The sequence below is a fragment of the Pantherophis guttatus genome, chromosome 1, assembly GCF_059756535.1.
Source record: "Pantherophis guttatus breed Tessera chromosome 1, ASM5975653v1, whole genome shotgun sequence".
NCBI lineage: Eukaryota > Metazoa > Chordata > Lepidosauria > Squamata > Colubridae > Pantherophis > Pantherophis guttatus.
In genome coordinates, this window is record NC_142063.1 from 171,240,602 (window position 1) to 171,259,985 (window position 19,384).

General features: G+C 34.9%; 1 protein-coding gene across 3 annotated transcripts in view; it reads left to right on the forward strand.

Moving 5' to 3' along the window:
- Window positions 1-19,384, forward strand: part of PARD3B (par-3 family cell polarity regulator beta) — a 568,533-nt gene that overhangs the window by 168,067 nt on the left and 381,082 nt on the right. For all 3 annotated transcript variants that reach the window (XM_060688120.2, XM_060688124.2, XM_034431407.3), the window contains exon 5: window positions 8,400-8,485. In XM_060688120.2, the coding sequence (XP_060544103.2) occupies window positions 8,400-8,485 (86 nt within the window). The remainder of the gene's footprint in view (window positions 1-8,399; window positions 8,486-19,384) is intronic.

The following is a 19,384-nucleotide window of genomic DNA, read 5'->3' on the forward strand; positions in this document are numbered from 1 at the left end:
CTGTATTATATAATATTTGAACCATTGTTGAGGGTGTTTTTTTTTTGTAGTTGTGCTGTATGTTTGTCCAGTGAGTGTTTCATTTTTTACAAATGCTAGCCTATTCTTCTCATTTGTTACCTTTAATGATTGTTTTGTTTTATTTCATTACAGGTTATGCCATTATTTTGTCCAATGGTTTATAAGTTTATTTATTCAAATGTAATTCAATCCTTCAGTACTGATTTCATTGAACATCACACTAAATATCATAACTTACTAAAGGTTATTTTTGGCTATTATGTGCATGCATGGACATGCAAATACATACATGGACATCTAAACCATTATTATAAAATCATGCACATTTCTTAGAAATAATACTGTTTCCTTGGAATAATACATGGAATAATTGAGTTACATAAGTTTATAAAGAAAATATAATTGGACTCATTCATATATAGGATAGATAAAATGTATTGAAAACAAGAACATAATTCGACCAGATTTGCAGTATTGTTGTTGTCAGAATGGAAGATTTAAGTTTATGCTTACTTCTGCTGTTGAAAATGCAGTTTCAAAATGCATTAATACAATTTGATCCCACCCTTCAGTATGATAGATAATATTCTTCTGACTGGCAGAAAATAAAAGGGTCAGGGAGAGAACTATTTGCACTGCTAATGAAAATTGATGCTCCATTTTTTTTATAGTCAAAATTCCATCACCTCTCGTATGTACTGTGGCAATAGTTGTCCAGGGAGGAAAGAAGGAGATACATGCAACCTTCATAAAATTTTTTGCATAACTGTGAGCTATCCAATGGTATTTTGGGCTTTTATATATATGACTTGTAGAGAAATGTTGCTTTTTTGTGCATTAGAGTTTGGGGGTTGCATTTGCCATAAAAAAAACATCATTATCATCTGTGCTGATATATGACACAGATAGCAATTGCTTTAATTCTCGAATCTTTCTTTGTTTTCCCAAGCTTCCTTCAATAGCAGAGGTCCTTTTGAGTAAATAGGCACATCTAGAATTTTGAGAACATGTTTTGGTCACTCTTCTTTTTTATTTATTTATAAACCTTTATTAATATTTACAATCCAAAAATACAAGTTAAAATACATCTATAACAAAAATACATCCATAATAATTATACAATTCAACGTCACTCTTATGAAATGGCTATTGTGGTTGCTGTGGCAAATCAAACATACATAAAATAAATCTATGGCAAGGCAAACTAACTAGATTATTCCTAACCATCCCTCAAACCTCTCAAGATGCTTTCTCAGCTAATCCTTGTCCTTTTTTTTCTGGAACATGCTAGTTTCTACTTATTACTTTATTAAATAATTTTTTTAAAATAATAGGGTATGAAGGTGTCATGTTGCCAAAAACTTTAATATGAACCAGCTCCATGCTGGAGATTTAGATGCTTAGTGTTCTTGGCTTCTAGTACTAGGGGACTCTCTGGTTTGGGATGCTGTAACATCCAATAATAGCTGCAGCTGACAGAAGGACTCAGAATACTGTTAGAAGTTGAATTTCTGACAGAATTAATTTAAATGATTGGAAAGCAAAGAATAATTTTTAAGTACTACAGCAGATAATAATTATTCTATGCTCCACTAAGTTGATTATTATCTTTGGGTGAGATTAAGGAAAAGTAGTCACTTGTAAACTAAATATAGATAATTATTTTATGTTGCAAGTATGTAGTTAATTAGAGTAAGAGTATGGTGTTAAATATGCATTGAAGTCTGTCATTAAATTTAAAAGCATACTAGTTATTATTTGATGTATCATATCTCTATCTATACATCATAACTGTGTTGACATTGGATGTCCTATGTCTTTTTAGTCTGACCTAATCAGTTTTACAAGCACTGTCTTCAAGATGTTCCTGAAGACTGAAAATCCTAAATCCCCTCTCTGTCTGTCACACACACACACACACACACACACACACACACACACACACCAGGGGTGGGTTCTACTTACCTTTACTACCGGTTCACAACGGGATTACACGCGCATGCCCATGCACATGTGCAGATGGTCGATGACGACATTCGGGGTGATGGGTGGGTCCTCCCGCTGGTTTTACTACTGGTTCTTGCGAACTGGTCAGAACCGGGGGCAACCCACCACTAATATACACCCACAAAAACCAAAAGCCCCAAATGAGATAACTGTGATGACAATAGTAGCCAGCAGATACCCATTCTGGAACAAAACAGGTGTGTTTAGTCAAGTTTCCCTATTTCTGGTGGCATAATCAGGAACTGTGTCTTGTTGGGATTCACATTCACTCTTTCATCCCATCAAAACTCCTCATAGCCTCCAGACACTGGGCGATGATATTCATGATATCTCTGGCCTTCCCTGGATAGTAGTCTGTAACTGGAGATTGTTGGTGTGTTGATGATACCTGCTTCTGAATTGAGGAAAAATCTATCTCAGATTATTCTCAGATTACAGGTTTTATGTAATTGGTGGAAAAATAAGGTTGAGGGGACTGAACTCTTATCAATTCTTACTAGGCTAGCCTCTCTTCTCTGCAAATAATTGATAATCCATGGAAGGCGGAGAATCACTTACCACACAATGCTTGATCCCCAAGGCTTGTAGATGGTCCAGAAAGGTAAAATGATTGATGTTTACAATCAACTGAACCGTTGCTGAACTTTCAAGTCTAGAAGAGGTGTATTTCCTCCCATCCAGGGTCTGATAAATAATATCTACTTTTGCCTGATGCATTTATTGATTTTTCAGCTTTAACATTAAGATGTTAAATATAATATCATATTCCATAGAGAATTAATATTATAGTATTATTATAGTAAAACCATATGCATTTACAAAGATATGGCCCAGGAGTATTCACCTTTTCCAGAACTTGTTCTGATCCCTAGTTATGGTATACATTCTCTAACCATTCGAAGATCATTGCTTCATCAACCATTTGGGGCAGAACTGGCATGTATATGGCTCCTACCCTTTGGAATACCATATCCCCTAAGGTAGATTGGCACCAACCCTCCTGACCTTCAGTTAGGGGTCTGAAGATCTGGCTCTTCCAACAGTGGGGTATCATTCTGGAAGTGGTTAGTAGATTGAGAGAAGACCCCACCCCCACCCCCTCTATTCTTCATGCTTTTTCTCCCCCTTTTTAAATATTTTGATTATACTTTTTAGTATAACTATGATTATTGTTATTACTGTTTCATCTTTTTAATGTTTCTGGTTTTAATGTTTGTAAACCACTCAGAGTTGCCTCCGAACAAGATGGGTGGCACATAAATCCAATAAATAATAATATTCCCCATTTGGAATATCCCAGGTCCTTTGGAAGGATAGGTCAATAAAAATGCCAAATCTAGTCTAAAAATCTGGCTGATTGTATGACGAACCATAATAATAGTAAAGAAGAAATATTTGATAGTATTTTAAAAAGGCAATGAGACTGAACTTTGAGCAAAGAGGACAAATAGAATAGAATATCCTGAGGGAAGGCATTGGTAGCTTTTGATAAGGTAGAGGTCAATCAAAAAGAAAAGTTAGTGTGGCAAAAGTAGTCATTCCAATAGTTCTCGTCAAACATTGGGGGGGGCAGGAGAAGAAATGGCCAGTTGATTGGTCACTGATGCTCCTATGTCTGTCCTGGAATTGGAATGTAGATTGTCTTGGTTTTCAGATGAATGATCAAGATAGGTAGAGAGGTCAGGGAACATTAAGCCTCTTTATATTCCTTGATTTCTCAGGGCTTTTTTCACACATTTGACGATAATATCATTCTGTAATGCTTGAAGAGATGAAGATCAGAGGCATGACTTTATAGTAGTTTTACTCATACATTACTAGCTATTATTGTAAGATTGGGAATGTTTTGCTCAATTTTTCCAAGGGCATCCTGCAAGGTTCCATTTTAATCTGATAAATTACATGCACCCATACTTGGAAGAGACAGTCCTGGGATAGATTGAGCCATAACTGCGAACTTTAGTGTTGGTTATTGCCACACAGTATATCAGGTAGCCTTGAAAATGGTTCAGAAACTGCAGTTGGCCTAGAATCCAGTAATGCAGATGATAAATGAATATCTTAAAATGATGGAACTTTAAGGGTTCTACATGCCGCCTCCTACCAACGTCCAAAATGTAAAGAGGTGGTCAAACCTTATCTATTTTTTGTTATACATAACCCAATGTGATTTCTCCTTTAGATGTTGAGAAGTTCTATTTGTTGGAAACAGAACGTGTACTTTAATAAATTTGATTTTGACACAATACTATTAAATATATGTATTGTATATGCCCACATATCCCTGTTCTTATATGGCTTAAATTAAATAGAATAAATCAGCTGGTAGTAGAATTTACAAGAAAAACAGGAAAGAAAGTTCAGAAGAACTAAAAACTTCTTTCTTCTATTCTTCTATTCCATTTTTTTCCAATTTAATCATTTTATATCATAATTTTTATATTCTTTGAATACATGAATATTACAATCCTATGCTCATTTAATGAGGAGTAAATTCCATTGAACTAAATAGGACTTAGACCAGTGGTGGGACTCTGCCGGTTCTAGGGGGTTCGGCCGAACCCTTTGTTAAATTGCTGGCTCACCCCGCCCCTTGCCCCGCCCCTCCGCACCATTATTTATTGCCAATAAATAGTGCTGGGCGAGGGGCGGGTGAGCCAGCAATTTAACAAACGGTTCGGTGTTTTTTTGTAATTTTATTGGCCCGTGGAGCTTCAGCATAGGCTAATTAGCCCCTTGATTCTATCGGCCTCCCAATAATTGAAATGACTAAACACTGTTTAAATTTGTGAACTGGCCAAATACTCTGTTCAAAGAAAATACATTGTATGTTTGTATGTGTGTTTCTAATTATTGCTATTTATTCATATTTGTTCTCTTTTATTCTTTAAAGTTTAACAATTCATTCTTTATCTTAATATCTTTATATTTGTTTGGGGTTGGCTTTCTCCCCTTTCATCTTTTTTACTGTACAGCAATCTTTCTCCTCAAACCTACCACCTCCTCTTCTTCTCTTCCTCTCTTCCTCCCTCTCTTACCCTCACTCTTACTCTAATTTCCCTTCCCTTCCTCCCTTCTCTTCCTTCCCTGTCTCTCCTTCTTTCTTCCATCTCTCTTCTCCTTCCTTCATCCCTCTCTATTGCTGTATCCTTTTGTGCATATGGATTACTCAGAGGGCTGAAAAAGTTATTTTTGACCGGTCCTCGCACTTTTGACCAGTCCTCGCACTTACAACTGTACTCACATTTTATGTTTTGCACCCTATCTTGTCACTGTGGTGAAGACAAATAGTGGTGAAATGACTGAAACAGTTGTTAAGAATGCCGCAACGGACATAAATGTGAGGAAGGTCATAAGTGTGAGGACCGGTCAAAAATGTGAGGACCAGTTAGAAATGACTTTTTTCAGCCCTCTGAATAGTCCCTATGTGCATATGGACTAGTCAGAAGGCTGAAAAAGTTATTTTTGACCGGTCCTCGCACTTTTGACCAGTCCTTGAACTTACGACTGTCCTCACATTTTACGTTTTACATCTTGTCACCATGGTGAAGAGAAGTAGTGGTGAAATGACTGACACGGTTGTTAAGAATGCCGCAATGGGCATAAATATGAGGATGGTCATAATGCGAGGACCAGTCAGAAATGACTTTTTTCAGCCCTCTGAGTAGTCCCTATGCACATAGCCATGCCCACCCGGTCACATGACCAGCTAGCCATGCCCACCTGGTCACATGACCACCAAGCCACACCCCCAAGTAAGCCACACCCACAGAACCGGTTGTTAAAAATATTGAATCCCACCACTGACTTAGACCCCTGTAGTAATTAATCACGTATTGGTGAGACTATCTCTTTTATAGCATTCTGTCTGTGCCTGTGACAAATTTTATAAACTTTTTTGCTTTGAAATATCTCAGTACCTGTGAGGCGTTGGAAGAGTCTTTGATTTATATAAGAGTGTCGAAGACTGTCCAGATTTATAGATTTCAGATATTATCTTTATTAGTGTAAAATTCTCTTCTTCGCTTTCCTTCTTTGTTCCAAATTGAAGGACTTGTTTTTCACAGCACTTTTTTCAATTATTTAAATGCACTCAAAATAAATATATCATCTCTGTTCATGGCATTCTTCTTTCTCAGATAATTTACCATGTTACACTTATTATTTGCACAGTCAAAGCTGGAGTGATCACAGATGAGAAAATTGTACAGCAGCAGGTTTGTTTCTTTTGATGCTGTCAAAGAATCAAAACCCAACACTTAAGTTGCTTTAATGAAAAAATGTTTCTGTAGTGTTTTTGTGTTGCAATAGGTTACTGTCTTAAAATTTCACATTTGTACTGAAAAACTACTTATTCTTTCTATGAAATGACAGCATTTTCTCATCCTGATATTGCATATTTGTACATACTTTCTGCAATTAAAACTTGGTAGTTGTTATATATTCAGAATAGTTTTGTATATGATGGTTCCAGTGTTTGGAGCAAGGAGGATCAAGAGTAAAATCTGAATTTATATTTCCTTAGCATCTCATTTAAGAGAGAAAGGTTTGGGATTATTTTTCCCCTTCAATACTGATCTTAGGCAATTATTTTTAGAGCTATAAAATTGAGAACTTGAAACACAACAGTATGTGTGTAAGTTTGTGTATGTATCTATATATGTATTTAAATATCTATCTATCTCTATCTCTATCTCTATATATCTTTATATATATATATCATCTCTATATCATCTCTATATAACTATATATAAATCTAACAGATTTGCTTCTGTGTAGAGCTCTATTTAGCTAGAGCAAGATAACTTTAAACCTGTTAGGGGTTGCAAAGGGAAGAAAGTTTGGGGGAAGTTCAGATGGAAACCAGATTAGTTCTTTGATGCCGTATACTTCTGATATCTTTTCTTGGTTTCCTAATTGCAAATTTGAACTCTTCCTTGTTTTATGACAATGGTTTCAAGAGAGCAGAATAATTGTCTTATTTTCTTTTAAAACCTCCCTAGAAAATGTAAGAAGATCTATGTGGTTTATTTCCTTCAAACTGTCATTCTTCTGCACCCAAGATGCAAAGCCATGACATGCTTAAGCAGAACATTTCCATCCCAGTTCAGACGATTTCCTCCATTTTTTATTTTCTTCTGGTGAACATTTCCTCAGTATTTTATTGGGTTCTATATATCAAATCTTTCAAAGTGATCTCAAAACATCATTATGGGATTATTAAGAACCTAAAACAGTTATATAGGAGCCTGAGAAATCTTAACTATGCAGAAATCACTAGTTTTGCTTTTAGCTAGTGTTTTCTACTTTATTCATTGTGAGACAGAACAAAGATCGGTAAAAGATAAGATTCCCGATCATCAAATAACTCGATAAATAACAGTCATGTTTAAAAGTAATGAATTACCGGTAGATAGTTTATTGATTGACTAATCTTATAAATTTATCAATAAAATAAAATAAAGCATAAAATAAAAAAAATTATTAATCTAATTTCAGAATAAGATGGAAAGGAGGAATTAAAGTGATAAAAAACAAGTGGGTTAATACAGAGAGACAGTAATCACATAAATGAATCTCCTTTGCAGGGTACCCCAATTTGTTCAATGTATTGGGTTCGTAGGATGACTGTCTTAGTTATAGATTTAGCAATTCTGGCTTACAATATGTACAGTTGATCTCAGGAGTAAACATGACAGTCTGTGGCTTGGATCCCACTAGGCTGTTCCTTCCGAAAGGGAGGTTAAGAATTTAAGCCAGATGGGGGCATATAATTGACAGTCAAACAAAATATGAGTTAGGTGAAATGTGTCCAGTCTATTTCCTATTTTCTTAATCTATGTAGTATTACGTTTTAACCATACTGATATATTGTGTGACTATAAGGAGGCATTCCTTAAGATTTTTTTTCTAGGTACAATAAATTTTTTATATTACTTTTTATATTACTTAAATTACTTTAATACCTTTCTTAATGGTTAGTTGTAGTTTTGGATATTAATCTTCATTCATCTAAGCAGTCCACAATATTTTCATAACCTAAGCAATGGTTGTTTCTCCTTCTGGCATCTCTTCAAAATATATCCTTTTCTCCCATACAAGTGCATTATATATATTTCTATGCATGTTCAATAATTTCTGTAAGGGCAAATAAATAAAGAATGGAGATAAATATCAGGTAAAATATCTGAACATCAGTATTAATGTTCAGTTTTGCAGTTCTCCATAACTATCATAAAAGAGCTATGGAAGACCTGGTCATGAACAATGTGGTATTTCATTGTTTTGGGTTTTTTTTTTTACAGCTTCATTCCTCAATATGATACTGTTGATATAACAGATTTAAAATGCATATTATTTGTATCTTTTAGTGTTCAGCACAATCCTCTTCAGAAGCCTGGGATTTCACTACACATAATGATACACTGACATCTCAGAAAACAAAATTTAATTTCAGGTAAAAAAAATCCATTTATATTATTTCTTTTTTTCTCTATTTCTATAATACAAATAAGTCTATAATTTTTTGCTTTTAAGAATGTAAATTTATACATATATTGGTTTAACATAACTATTAGAGTAGATAAAAGACTGTAGAAATCTTGTAGTTTAAAAATATTAGCATTTCAACTACATAATGTTGCCATCTAACTTGGGACTCAATGTCATGATGCAAATCCAGAGTAAGGACCTACCACTTTCACTTATTTGAAAACAGCTGTAGGAAGAGAGACAACCCTATGTTAAATCCCAACTGGTAATTGTAATCTAGTGTCAGATGAATGGCAAGTGTTGTGGAAAAAATAGGGGAAAAATGACCACAGTTCTTATTACACATAGAATACACATAAATAAGAAATTGTCAACTGTTTCAGCACAATTACATTTAACTACAAAAGGGAATATTTGTAAATATGTGGGATATGATGAAAAAAAGCTAAGGGGAAAAATCAAAGTGCCAGAACTTTACATAATGCCTGGAGGTTACTTGAGACTTGAGTGGCTTCTATTCCATAGTATAAGAAAGAATCAACCAACATCACCAAGCTATGGAAATTAAAATGGCCCTTTCTGAAATGGACAAAATAAAAAGGAGTACAAACTGAGAAAGAAAAATATTCCAAGCAAGTTAAGGGAAACAATAATAATGTTTTTAGATACACTGTATTTATATCTATATATTTAAAACAGTAATAGGGAAGTGATTGATCCATTAGGGTAAGTTATTTTGAAGGATGATTTGGAAATTGCAAAAAAACTGAATGAATTATTTGCATATTCTGCATCTACAGAACATATAGATGTACTTGGTTGATACCTAGGACGCTGGCAGCAACCCCTATCAACCATTAGCACCAATCAATGGTATTTGTGACACATTTTTAAATGTTCAGTTGACTGAGTTTCATGTTTAATGAATAAAACAGATAATAATAATAATAGTAATAGTAATAGTAATAGTAATAATAATAATAATAATAATAATAATAATAATAATAATAATAATAGGCTTTGACAAATTTGCCATCGGTCAATTGCAGAAGGCGGTTTTACTTGGAATTGCTTCCATCCTGTGACGATATCTGTAACACCGTCAAACATCCAGATTTGCCTATCCCAGGTCCTTGGTAAGGACTCGATAGGTAGACAAAAATGCCAAACCCAATCTGAACATCTGGCTGACTGTGCGATGAATAATAATAATAATAATAATAATAATAATAATAATAATAATAATAATAATAATAATAAAAATTGTGCCAGAAGTTTGGATTTGAGTACAGCAAAAACCACTGGGAACATCAGGTTGAGAAAGTTTTAGAGAATGAGAAACTCAAGATCTTGTGGGACTTTAGGATTCAGACTGACAGGCACTTGGTCCACAACACACCTGACATAACAATAGTTGAAAAGAAAAAAGTATGGTTCATTGACATTGCAATACCTGGTGATGCACGGATTGAAGATAAGCAGCAAGAAAAAATCACAAAGTACTGGGACTTGCAAATTGAAGTTGAGCGACTGTGGAAAAAGAAATTGTGTGTTGTCCCGATTGTAATTGGAGCCCTTGGAGCAATAGCCAAAGGGCTACCCTGCTATTTAGAAATTCTAAATTTGCCGGACTTGAACATTTTGACTCTACAAAAAACCACCTTACTCCCAACAGCTTAAATCCTCCGACGATACCTTAACAGTTCCTAGGTCCTTGGTTAGGACTCGAGCTGCTGAGCTATTAACCAGCCTCAAAGGCTGTGAATCTCACTAAAGATTAAATAATAATAATAATAATAATAATAATAATAATAATAATAATAATATATTATAATAATTATAATAATAAAGAACAAGCACTACAAACTAATGCCATGAAAACGAAGTTACAAAAATCCACCGACAATCCAAACTGCCAACTTTGCAACAACAAAGTCAAAACTGTTTCACATTTAATATGTGAATGTAGCAAAATCACATAAACTGATTACAAAGCTAGACACGACCGAGTAAATTAATCCACTGGTCATTATATAAAAAATACGATTTATCTGTATCCAAAAAGTCATGGGAACATAAAGTGGAAAAAGTTATAGAAAATGAGAAGGTGAAGATCTTGTGGGACTTTCGAATACAGACAGATTGTCACTTGGAATACAACATGCCAGATATCACAGTTGTCGAAAACCGAAACATACAATTTATTGACATTGCGGTACCAGGAGATGCCAGAGTCAAAGAAAAAGAACTGGAAAAAAATCATGAAATTTCGCGACCTGGCCATCGAAACTATATGACTATGAATGAAACATGTAACAGTGATACCCATTGTCATCGGGGCACTTGGTACCATGTCCAAGAATTTTATAAGATACATCAACAAATTGCAGCTTCCTGCAATAACAGCAGCGGAACTGCAAAAAACTGCGCTACTTGGAACATCATACATCTTAAGAAGGTACTTGGTTGATACCTAGGACTCTGACAACAACCCGTATCAACCATTAGCACCAGTCAATGGTATTTGTGATGCATTTTTGAATGTTCAGTTGATTGAGTTTCATGTTTCATGAATAAAGTAAATAAACCGAAAAACAAATCTGTATACAACTTGGATTGACTACAAGAAAGCATTTGATTCACTACCGCACAGCTGGATCATCAAGTGCCTGGATGTCTTCGACTATGCAAGTGCATTGGTACTTTCATTGCAAATGCGATGAAACATTGGAAAACAGAACTGTTTATTGGAAGTGAAAGCTACAGATTGATCAACATCAAAAGAGGGATTTTCCAGGGTGATTGTCACCTTTGCTGTTCATCATCGCCATGACCCCTCTGTCAACAATTCTACAGAAAACTAATCTGGGTTATCAAAGTGCTAAAAATTCACAGAAAATCTCTCACCTGCTGTACATGGATGACCTGAAGTTATACAGAAAATCAGAAATTGAAATCCAATCACTGACCAATACAGTTCGAATTTTCAGCACTGACATCAGCATGGAGTTTGGCCTGGACAAATGCATCACAGTGGCACTGAAGAAAGAGAAAATCGTAGAAAGTAATGGAATTAAAATGCCCAATGACAAACCATCAAGCACCACCAACCCGAAGCCTACAAATACCTGGGCATACTGCAGTTGGACAACATCAAGCACGGGCAAGTGAAAAATGTGGTCAGCAAAGAATACATACAAAGGGTCAGGAAACTTCTAAAAAGCAAACTGAATGGCGGTAACACCATCAAAGCTATAAATACCTGGGCCATACCCGTCATCAGATATACTGCTGGGATTGTAAACTGGACAGGCAGAGCTGGACAGTCTGGATAGGAAAACAAGAAAACTGATGACCATACACTATGCGCTGCACCCACGTAGTGATGTCGACAGGCTATATTTGCCCAGAAAAGCAGGCGGCAAAGGACTTCTGCAAGTGAAGCAGACAGTCGAAGAAGAGAAGCATGCTCTGGCAGATTATGTGAAAGACAATGTTGAACCAGCTCTGATGGAGATCAACAAGAGGAAGCTGCTCAAAGTGCAGCAAACCAAGACTCAATATAGGAAAACAGCGATGCAAACTCGAGAATGAAGAAATGATAAAGATAGTAAAATCAGAAGAAGGCTACAAGTACTTGAGGATTTTAGAAGCCTCTGACTTAATGCATAATAAAGTCAAGGAATTAACTTCAGCCAAGTACATTCGGTGAATTCATAAGATATTAATGTTCAAATTGAGTGGAGGAAACATCATAAAAGCCATAAATATCTGGGCTATACCTGTGATTAGATACTCTGCAGGAATAATTGACTGGACCCAGATGGAGTTAGACAATTTGGACAGAAAAACAAGGAAGCTTATGACAATGAATCATGCCTTGCACCCTAAATGTGATGTTGACCGATTATATTTACCAAGAGCAGAGGGTGGTCGAGGACTCCTACAAGTAAAGCAGACTGTGGAAGAAGAAAAACACAGCTTGAATGATTACATCCAGAAAAATGAAGAACCAATGATTAAGGAAGTAAATAAAGGAGGCCTTTTAAAGACAACTAAAACAAAAGCAGAATATAAGAAAGAAGTAATTGAGCAGCGAGCTGAAAATTGGAAAAGCAAAACTCTGCATTGCCAATACTTGAAAAGTATTGAAGGCAAAGCTGACCAGAAACTAACTTGGAACTGGTTAAGATCAGGAGTACTGAAAAAAGAAACAGAAAGCTTTATTTTGGCAGCTTAAGAACAAGCCCTAGCCACAAACTGCATGAAGGCAAAAATTCAACATGTTACCACCAACAGCAAATGGCACCTCTGCAATGAGAAAGATGAGACAGTCGACCATCTGATCAGTGGGTGCAGCAAAATTTCACAAACTGACTACCTACAATGCCATGACCGTGTTGCTAAGATCATTCACTGGAAATTGTGCCAGAAGTTTGGATTTGAATACAGCAAAAACCATTGGGAACATCAAGTTGAGAAAGTTTTAGAGAATGAGAAACTCAAGATCTTGTGGGACTTTAGGATTCAGACTGACAGGCACTTGGTCCACAACACACCTGACATAACAATAGTTGAAAAGAAAAAAGTATGGTTCATTGACATTGCAATACCTGGTGATGCACGGATTGAAGATAAGCAGCAAGAAAAAATCACAAAGTACTGGGACTTGCAAATTGAAGTTGAGCGACTGTGGAAAAAGAAATTGTGTGTTGTCCCGATTGTAATTGGAGCCCTTGGAGCAATAGCCAAAGGGCTACCCTGCTATTTAGAAATTCTAAATTTGCCGGACTTGAACATTTTGACTCTACAAAAAACCACCTTACTCCCAACAGCTTAAATCCTCCGACGATACCTTAACAGTTCCTAGGTCCTTGGTTAGGACTCGAGCTGCTGAGCTATTAACCAGCCTCAAAGGCTGTGAATCTTACTAAAGATTAAATAATAATAATAATAATAATTATTATTATTATTATTATTATTATTATTATTATTATTATTATTATTATTATTTTCTAATAATCACAGATTATTCTAATTCACTATCATTTTTATCTTCTATAGTGTCCCAGGCTAAACCATTTCTGAATCAGTTTAAATTTGTATATTACATTAATAAACAAAGCTATAATAATAGAAATATTATTTTAAAATTAAGATCCTTCAAATTTGTTTTTTCTTCCTTTTACATTTTCTCTACCCTCACCCCCCGCTTTTCTCTTTAATGTCTTGTCTGATGAAGTCTTCTGAAGAATTCAAAAGCTTGCATATTATTCTCTGATTTTTCAATTATTTCTTATAGAAGTATTGCTTTAGTAGGTGTTTTGGATTTCCCCCCCCTTACCTAGAAACTTGACTAGCGCTGATTTTTGTTGTATCTTGAAATAAAGTGCTCATTTACACATGCATGATCAACTGAACCTTTTGCTGTGAATATATGAAAGAAGACTATTTAAAAAGTTTTTTTTTTTAGTTGGTACCGGTTATGCCTATGCTTTGTCAGTGACCAGTAGTCTTTAATAGCTCATTCACACATGAAAATCTGTGCTGGCTATTGACTACAATAGAGTATTTCATATAGTTTCACATACAAGTTATTCCTTAATGTTCTACTTCCAAACTTCTTCCCAATTGGTGATATTCTACTCTTTGAAAATACAAATACCCTCTTACTTTCCATCTTCATGTCCAGAGAAGCCTCAGCTTTAGCAATGATTTTCCTGCATCTTCCATGTTAGTCTGTTTAAATCTCAAAAATGCAAAGAAAAGATCTATTTTTGCTCATATTGTCTGCTACTGTGTGAAACAGTATAATAATAGTGTATGTTGCAAAGCATTCCTTTGACAATATCCCCTGCTGCAGTTAAGTTGGAATAATAGGGTATTTCTTTTCAGTTATATCTGTAAAAATGTAGTAATTGGATCTCTTCAACAAAGACTCTTGGCTCAGTAGGAGGTATTTCCCTGAAAGTCTTCTATAGCCTCTCTATGATGCCTGTATTTCCCTGGACAACCACTTATTATTCCATACTTGACCACATCAGATTCTCTTCCTGTTTTGTTGTCACTTTAATTTCCTGCAGGGTTGTAGATTTAATCAGTAGCTAATGCCTTGTGTTGATTGACTCAATTTCCTGATTAGGTCTATATCACCTCCTTGTTCCTGATGTATTCCATGCTGAAATATCAACTCTGGCTAATAATTTCCTAGAACTGCCCGGTAAAATATGGGGAATGCAGCAGTGTCTAACTGAAAAGTGCGGGCATTTATTTACTAAGCATTATGTCACAATTTTCTCTGTTGTGAACCTATAGATAAAATCGTTTTCTACAAGCATTCATTGTATTTAGTGCTCTCATGATGCACAATTAAAGTCAATGCTACCCAGTTTTGAACTGAGTAGTCTTCATCTTCATCTTTTTTCTTCAAAGATTCTTCTTTATTTTAGAAGATTTCTAAATATAAACACAGTATCAGAATATACCTCAATAATAAAATTCCACTAAATGATCAAAGCAAAAAAAGAGAGTGAAAATCTGATCCCTCACATGAGCCCCCTTCACGTACATAATAAAATTTAACAATTATAATACTGAAGTGTTACTAAAGAGTTGAACTAAAAAACAAATATATATAGTAAACTTATGGATAATTACCGACTTATAAAAACTACCATATAATACTATATTATATTATACTATAATGAGATACAAAAAATAGACACCTAATGATGCCATTGTATTATTGAAATACATAATACTTCATCCTTTGATTAGTAGAAAATATTGTATTTTTCCAGAACAGATAAATTGCACATTTCAAAAAGCCAGTTCTTAATGTATGATCACTTTCGCAATTTCTCGGTTTAATTCTTTTGCTCCCCTCCCCCATGCCTGGTATAACCATAATTCCTCATGGACAGTCAGTTTCTAGAGTTTTATATATAGAGAGAGATATAATTCAACGTCACATTAGCATGCTTAACATTTAGGGATTTCTTCATAAACCTACTTATATACATTAAAATTCTACTCCAGAGAAGTTCAAAAGTTTACAAGACTGTATCATTTGGGTTGATGAGTCTTAAATATTTTGCATCTCGAACAGAGAAAACCTGATGACCCTTTTTACAAGTATGTTTTTGGAGAGTCCAGTAATATTTTTGATTAATCAATTTAAAATTAAAATCTGTTGCTAACATATTAACAATTTTTACAGACATACAGCAATGTGGCATTATTGGAGATTGGCCTCATTTTAATCTAGGATAAATATATGTTGTAAAGAACATTTTTAATAAAGAGAACCAATTTGGTCAAGTGGTTAAGACGCCAGATTAGAAACCAGGAGACAGTGAGTTCTAGCCCTGCCTAAGCATGAAAACTGGCTGGGTGACCTTGGGCCAGTCACTCTCTCTCAGCTCATGACATGGTAAGCTCCAAAAGAAAGATATATTGAGATTCTTCTAAATAGTTTCCTTTATTATTCCTCACATACAAACATCTTACCAAACTAAAGCAGACTACTTGTCCCATAAAACATGTACTCTGAAAACTATAAGGGAGGAGCCATCTTCACCCTTTTTCTCCCACACAAACTGTGCTGTGATTTGCTCCTCTCAAATACATTCCCTCCATCCTGGGAACATGGACAAGATTCCATCACACAATCTTAGTCTCAGAACAAATTGATTAGTAAATTCCCAATCGCAACCAATGGATCAACACTCAGTTGATTTGAGAAAAAACAGACCCTGCACTTGTGGATCCAGCACATTAGGAAGAATGTATATGTAAATGTTTAAACATATGTATATGTTTAAAAAAATAAACCCAGAGGCAGAATTTATACAGGTCATTACTATATTTGCAGTTTACATCTCAAACTTAGGATAATAATTTAGGATAATTAGAATAATCTTGTATCACTTTATCTGTAATATTGATTATATCCAAAGATCTAAGAAATTATAGTTTTAAGTTTTGAAATATAAAAGGAATATTAATGAAATTTAATAGCTAGTCATTACTTAAAAACTACCTATAAGGATAATGGATTTTTTCCTTGAAGACATGAAGTCCATGTTGAATGCAATGTTGAAATATTTTTATTAAAATACATTATTTTTGAGAAGAGTGGTTTTGCTAAAACCTATGGTGGGAAATAAACATTTCAAAACAAATCAAGAGAAGAGTGATACAACTGGATAAATTTGTGTTTCTCAAATTACACAGGATGTATAGAAAATGTAAATTCAGACACATAATGCTGAAAATTGTACTATCCTGTGCACAAATAAAGGCTATTGGCAATCTAGTCCATGCAATAGTATACAGTACATTTTATTAAATATGTAGAAATAAGTTTGAACTTTGCAATACATTTTATAACGTAGCAGTTATTGACAATTTCCAATGCAGAAGGTTCATTGCTTATCTTTCTCAGAATTATTTGTTTTTCCTCAGCAGAGATTTTTTTCTCTCTCTCTAAATTCAAGCTAGTAACTGGAATGGTATTTTTGTGAGGAAATAAATCTCCTTGTTTAATTTTACTGGAATGGTGATGTAATAATATCTTACATTCCTGAGTCAGTAAGAAGAAAGCTAGCCTGCAGTAGCCATTTAAATTTAGAAATCGCGGCATATCATCAATACCCTGTGCCAGCAATTCACAGAGGAAAATAGTATCTTTGAGTCATATTAGGAGTCATCTGATGAAGAAGATTCTGTCCTGCATCCCTTTGTGATATAAAGTATTTATGTGTCACTATCCAGGGAAATGCTCTCCCGAAGCAGCTTCCTGAAGTCATTTCGTTAATTGGAAAATGGATAGAAAAACTTTTTATTTACAGCTAGTGCATAGTACAATCCGTTTATAACAGTGAGGCTACCCTCCCACCCCAAGTGTCTGTTCTTTTATTATCTGCTTCTATTTCTGTCTTTGTGCCTTACCCTAGACCAGTGAGTCTCAAACATTTTGGTTTTAGGACCCCTTTGCATGCTTAATAATGTTGGAGCACTCCAAAGAGCTTTTGTTTGTATGAGAAATTAAAACTGATAAATCTTAAAATATTTATTTATTTAACTGCTTGGATCCTCTTAGGTCTTGAGGATTTCCAGCAATCTCCCAGGTCACACTTTGAAAGATGCTGCTCTAGACTGCTGCCTCCATCTTAGTCTGCAGTTTATATTTATTCACGTTCATTCATAGGGAGACATGATATGAGATCTACCTTACAATGAATCTAATCTAAGTCAGTCTCATTTGTGAAATGATTAGCATTTTCCTAAATTACAGCAAATGCTCAATAAAGAAATCTGGGTTTCTCATTTGAATTAGACCTTTTTCCAATTATCGTTTATACAGTACAGAATTGGGCCAAATATTCACCTGCCACCTCTCAGCAATTTTTAAAGTGGCTACTTATTAAAAACAGTAAGAAGAATATATATCTTCTCTTTTAAACATTTTTTTCAAAAATATAAATAAAGAATTCTGAAAGAAAGAAGTACATAATATACATAAAGGCTACTGATTTCCTGAAACATGGCATACTTCAGCCTTTGTTTTGTGAATTATTTTATTATACTGCAATTAGTTTAATTTCATCAATTTAGGTAACAGAATTCTATACAATTTTTGTTTAAAGTATAGCAGAGGCTGATTCACACATTTATTTGTGACAATTTTTATAAGCCTTGATATATTGTAAGAATGCTGAACTGAATATCTGAATGCTGTGGCATGCTCAGATACCAATTATAATTTACAATTATAGTCTCCTCAAAAGTATTAAAGATTAATTCAGCCTAGAAGGAGAATTATTGTTTAATAAGTAAATATTGAAGTAGAAAAGTGTGACTGGTGAGCTAGCCCAACACCACACATTACAGAATTTTCTGAGATGAAGTTCTCATCTCCTCCGCCTTGTTCTCTGAAACAAAAGAGATCAGTTCTATAATATTCCTTGCTCTGGCATGTTATGGTATGTTTGTCTCCAAGGTGATTTCAAGGGTTATTTCTGCCATTCCCACTCCCCATCCTCACTTTTTTAAAAAAAATTATGCCAGCAGCTCTAGTGTCCATCCAATAGACAGGCATAGTTCAAATACAACAATAAATATTGTATGAATCTAAGCATAATGCTCTCTTTCTCCCTTTCCTCTGTGATTTTATTTTCTGTTGAAGCAAGTCAATTTTAAAACAGCTTATGATATTGTGTTTTTAATACATCCCAAAAATCCTTGGGTTATGATGACAATTGAGATGGGAATTTCCTTTGCTAAGTGATGTGGTTGTAAAGTGTGATATCATGTGACCACATCATGTAGTGACATCAATTCTGGTTGCCACCATAATCCCAGGACTGCATGGGTCATTAAGTGAGAAACTCCCATGGCCAAGTCTTTGGAAGATGTAAGAAAGAAAGCTGGTGGGACAGAGCCACAAGCTGGTGGGTGGTTGGCATAAATGGGTGCTATGAGTCGTCATGGCACAGTGGTTAGAATGCAGTACTGCAGGCTACTTCTGCTGACTGCCAGCAGTTTGGCAGTTTTATTCTCACTGGTTCAAGGTTGACTCAGCCTTCCAGCCTCCAAGGTCGGTAAAATGAGGACCCAGATTGTTGGGGGCAATATGCTGTTTCTGTAAGCTGCTTAGCGAAGGCTGTAAAGCACTATGAAGTGGTATACAAGTGTTATTGCTACAGAGTGTGGGTAGATGTGTGAAAAAGCAGCAGGAGTATTCTGCCCCAGCTATGGAGAATGCAGCACACACAAAGTCTGTACAAACCTTAGTTTACTAAATTAAATCAGTCTTTTTCAAATAAAGGCTGTTAATTAACTTTCTTAACAGCCTACAAGA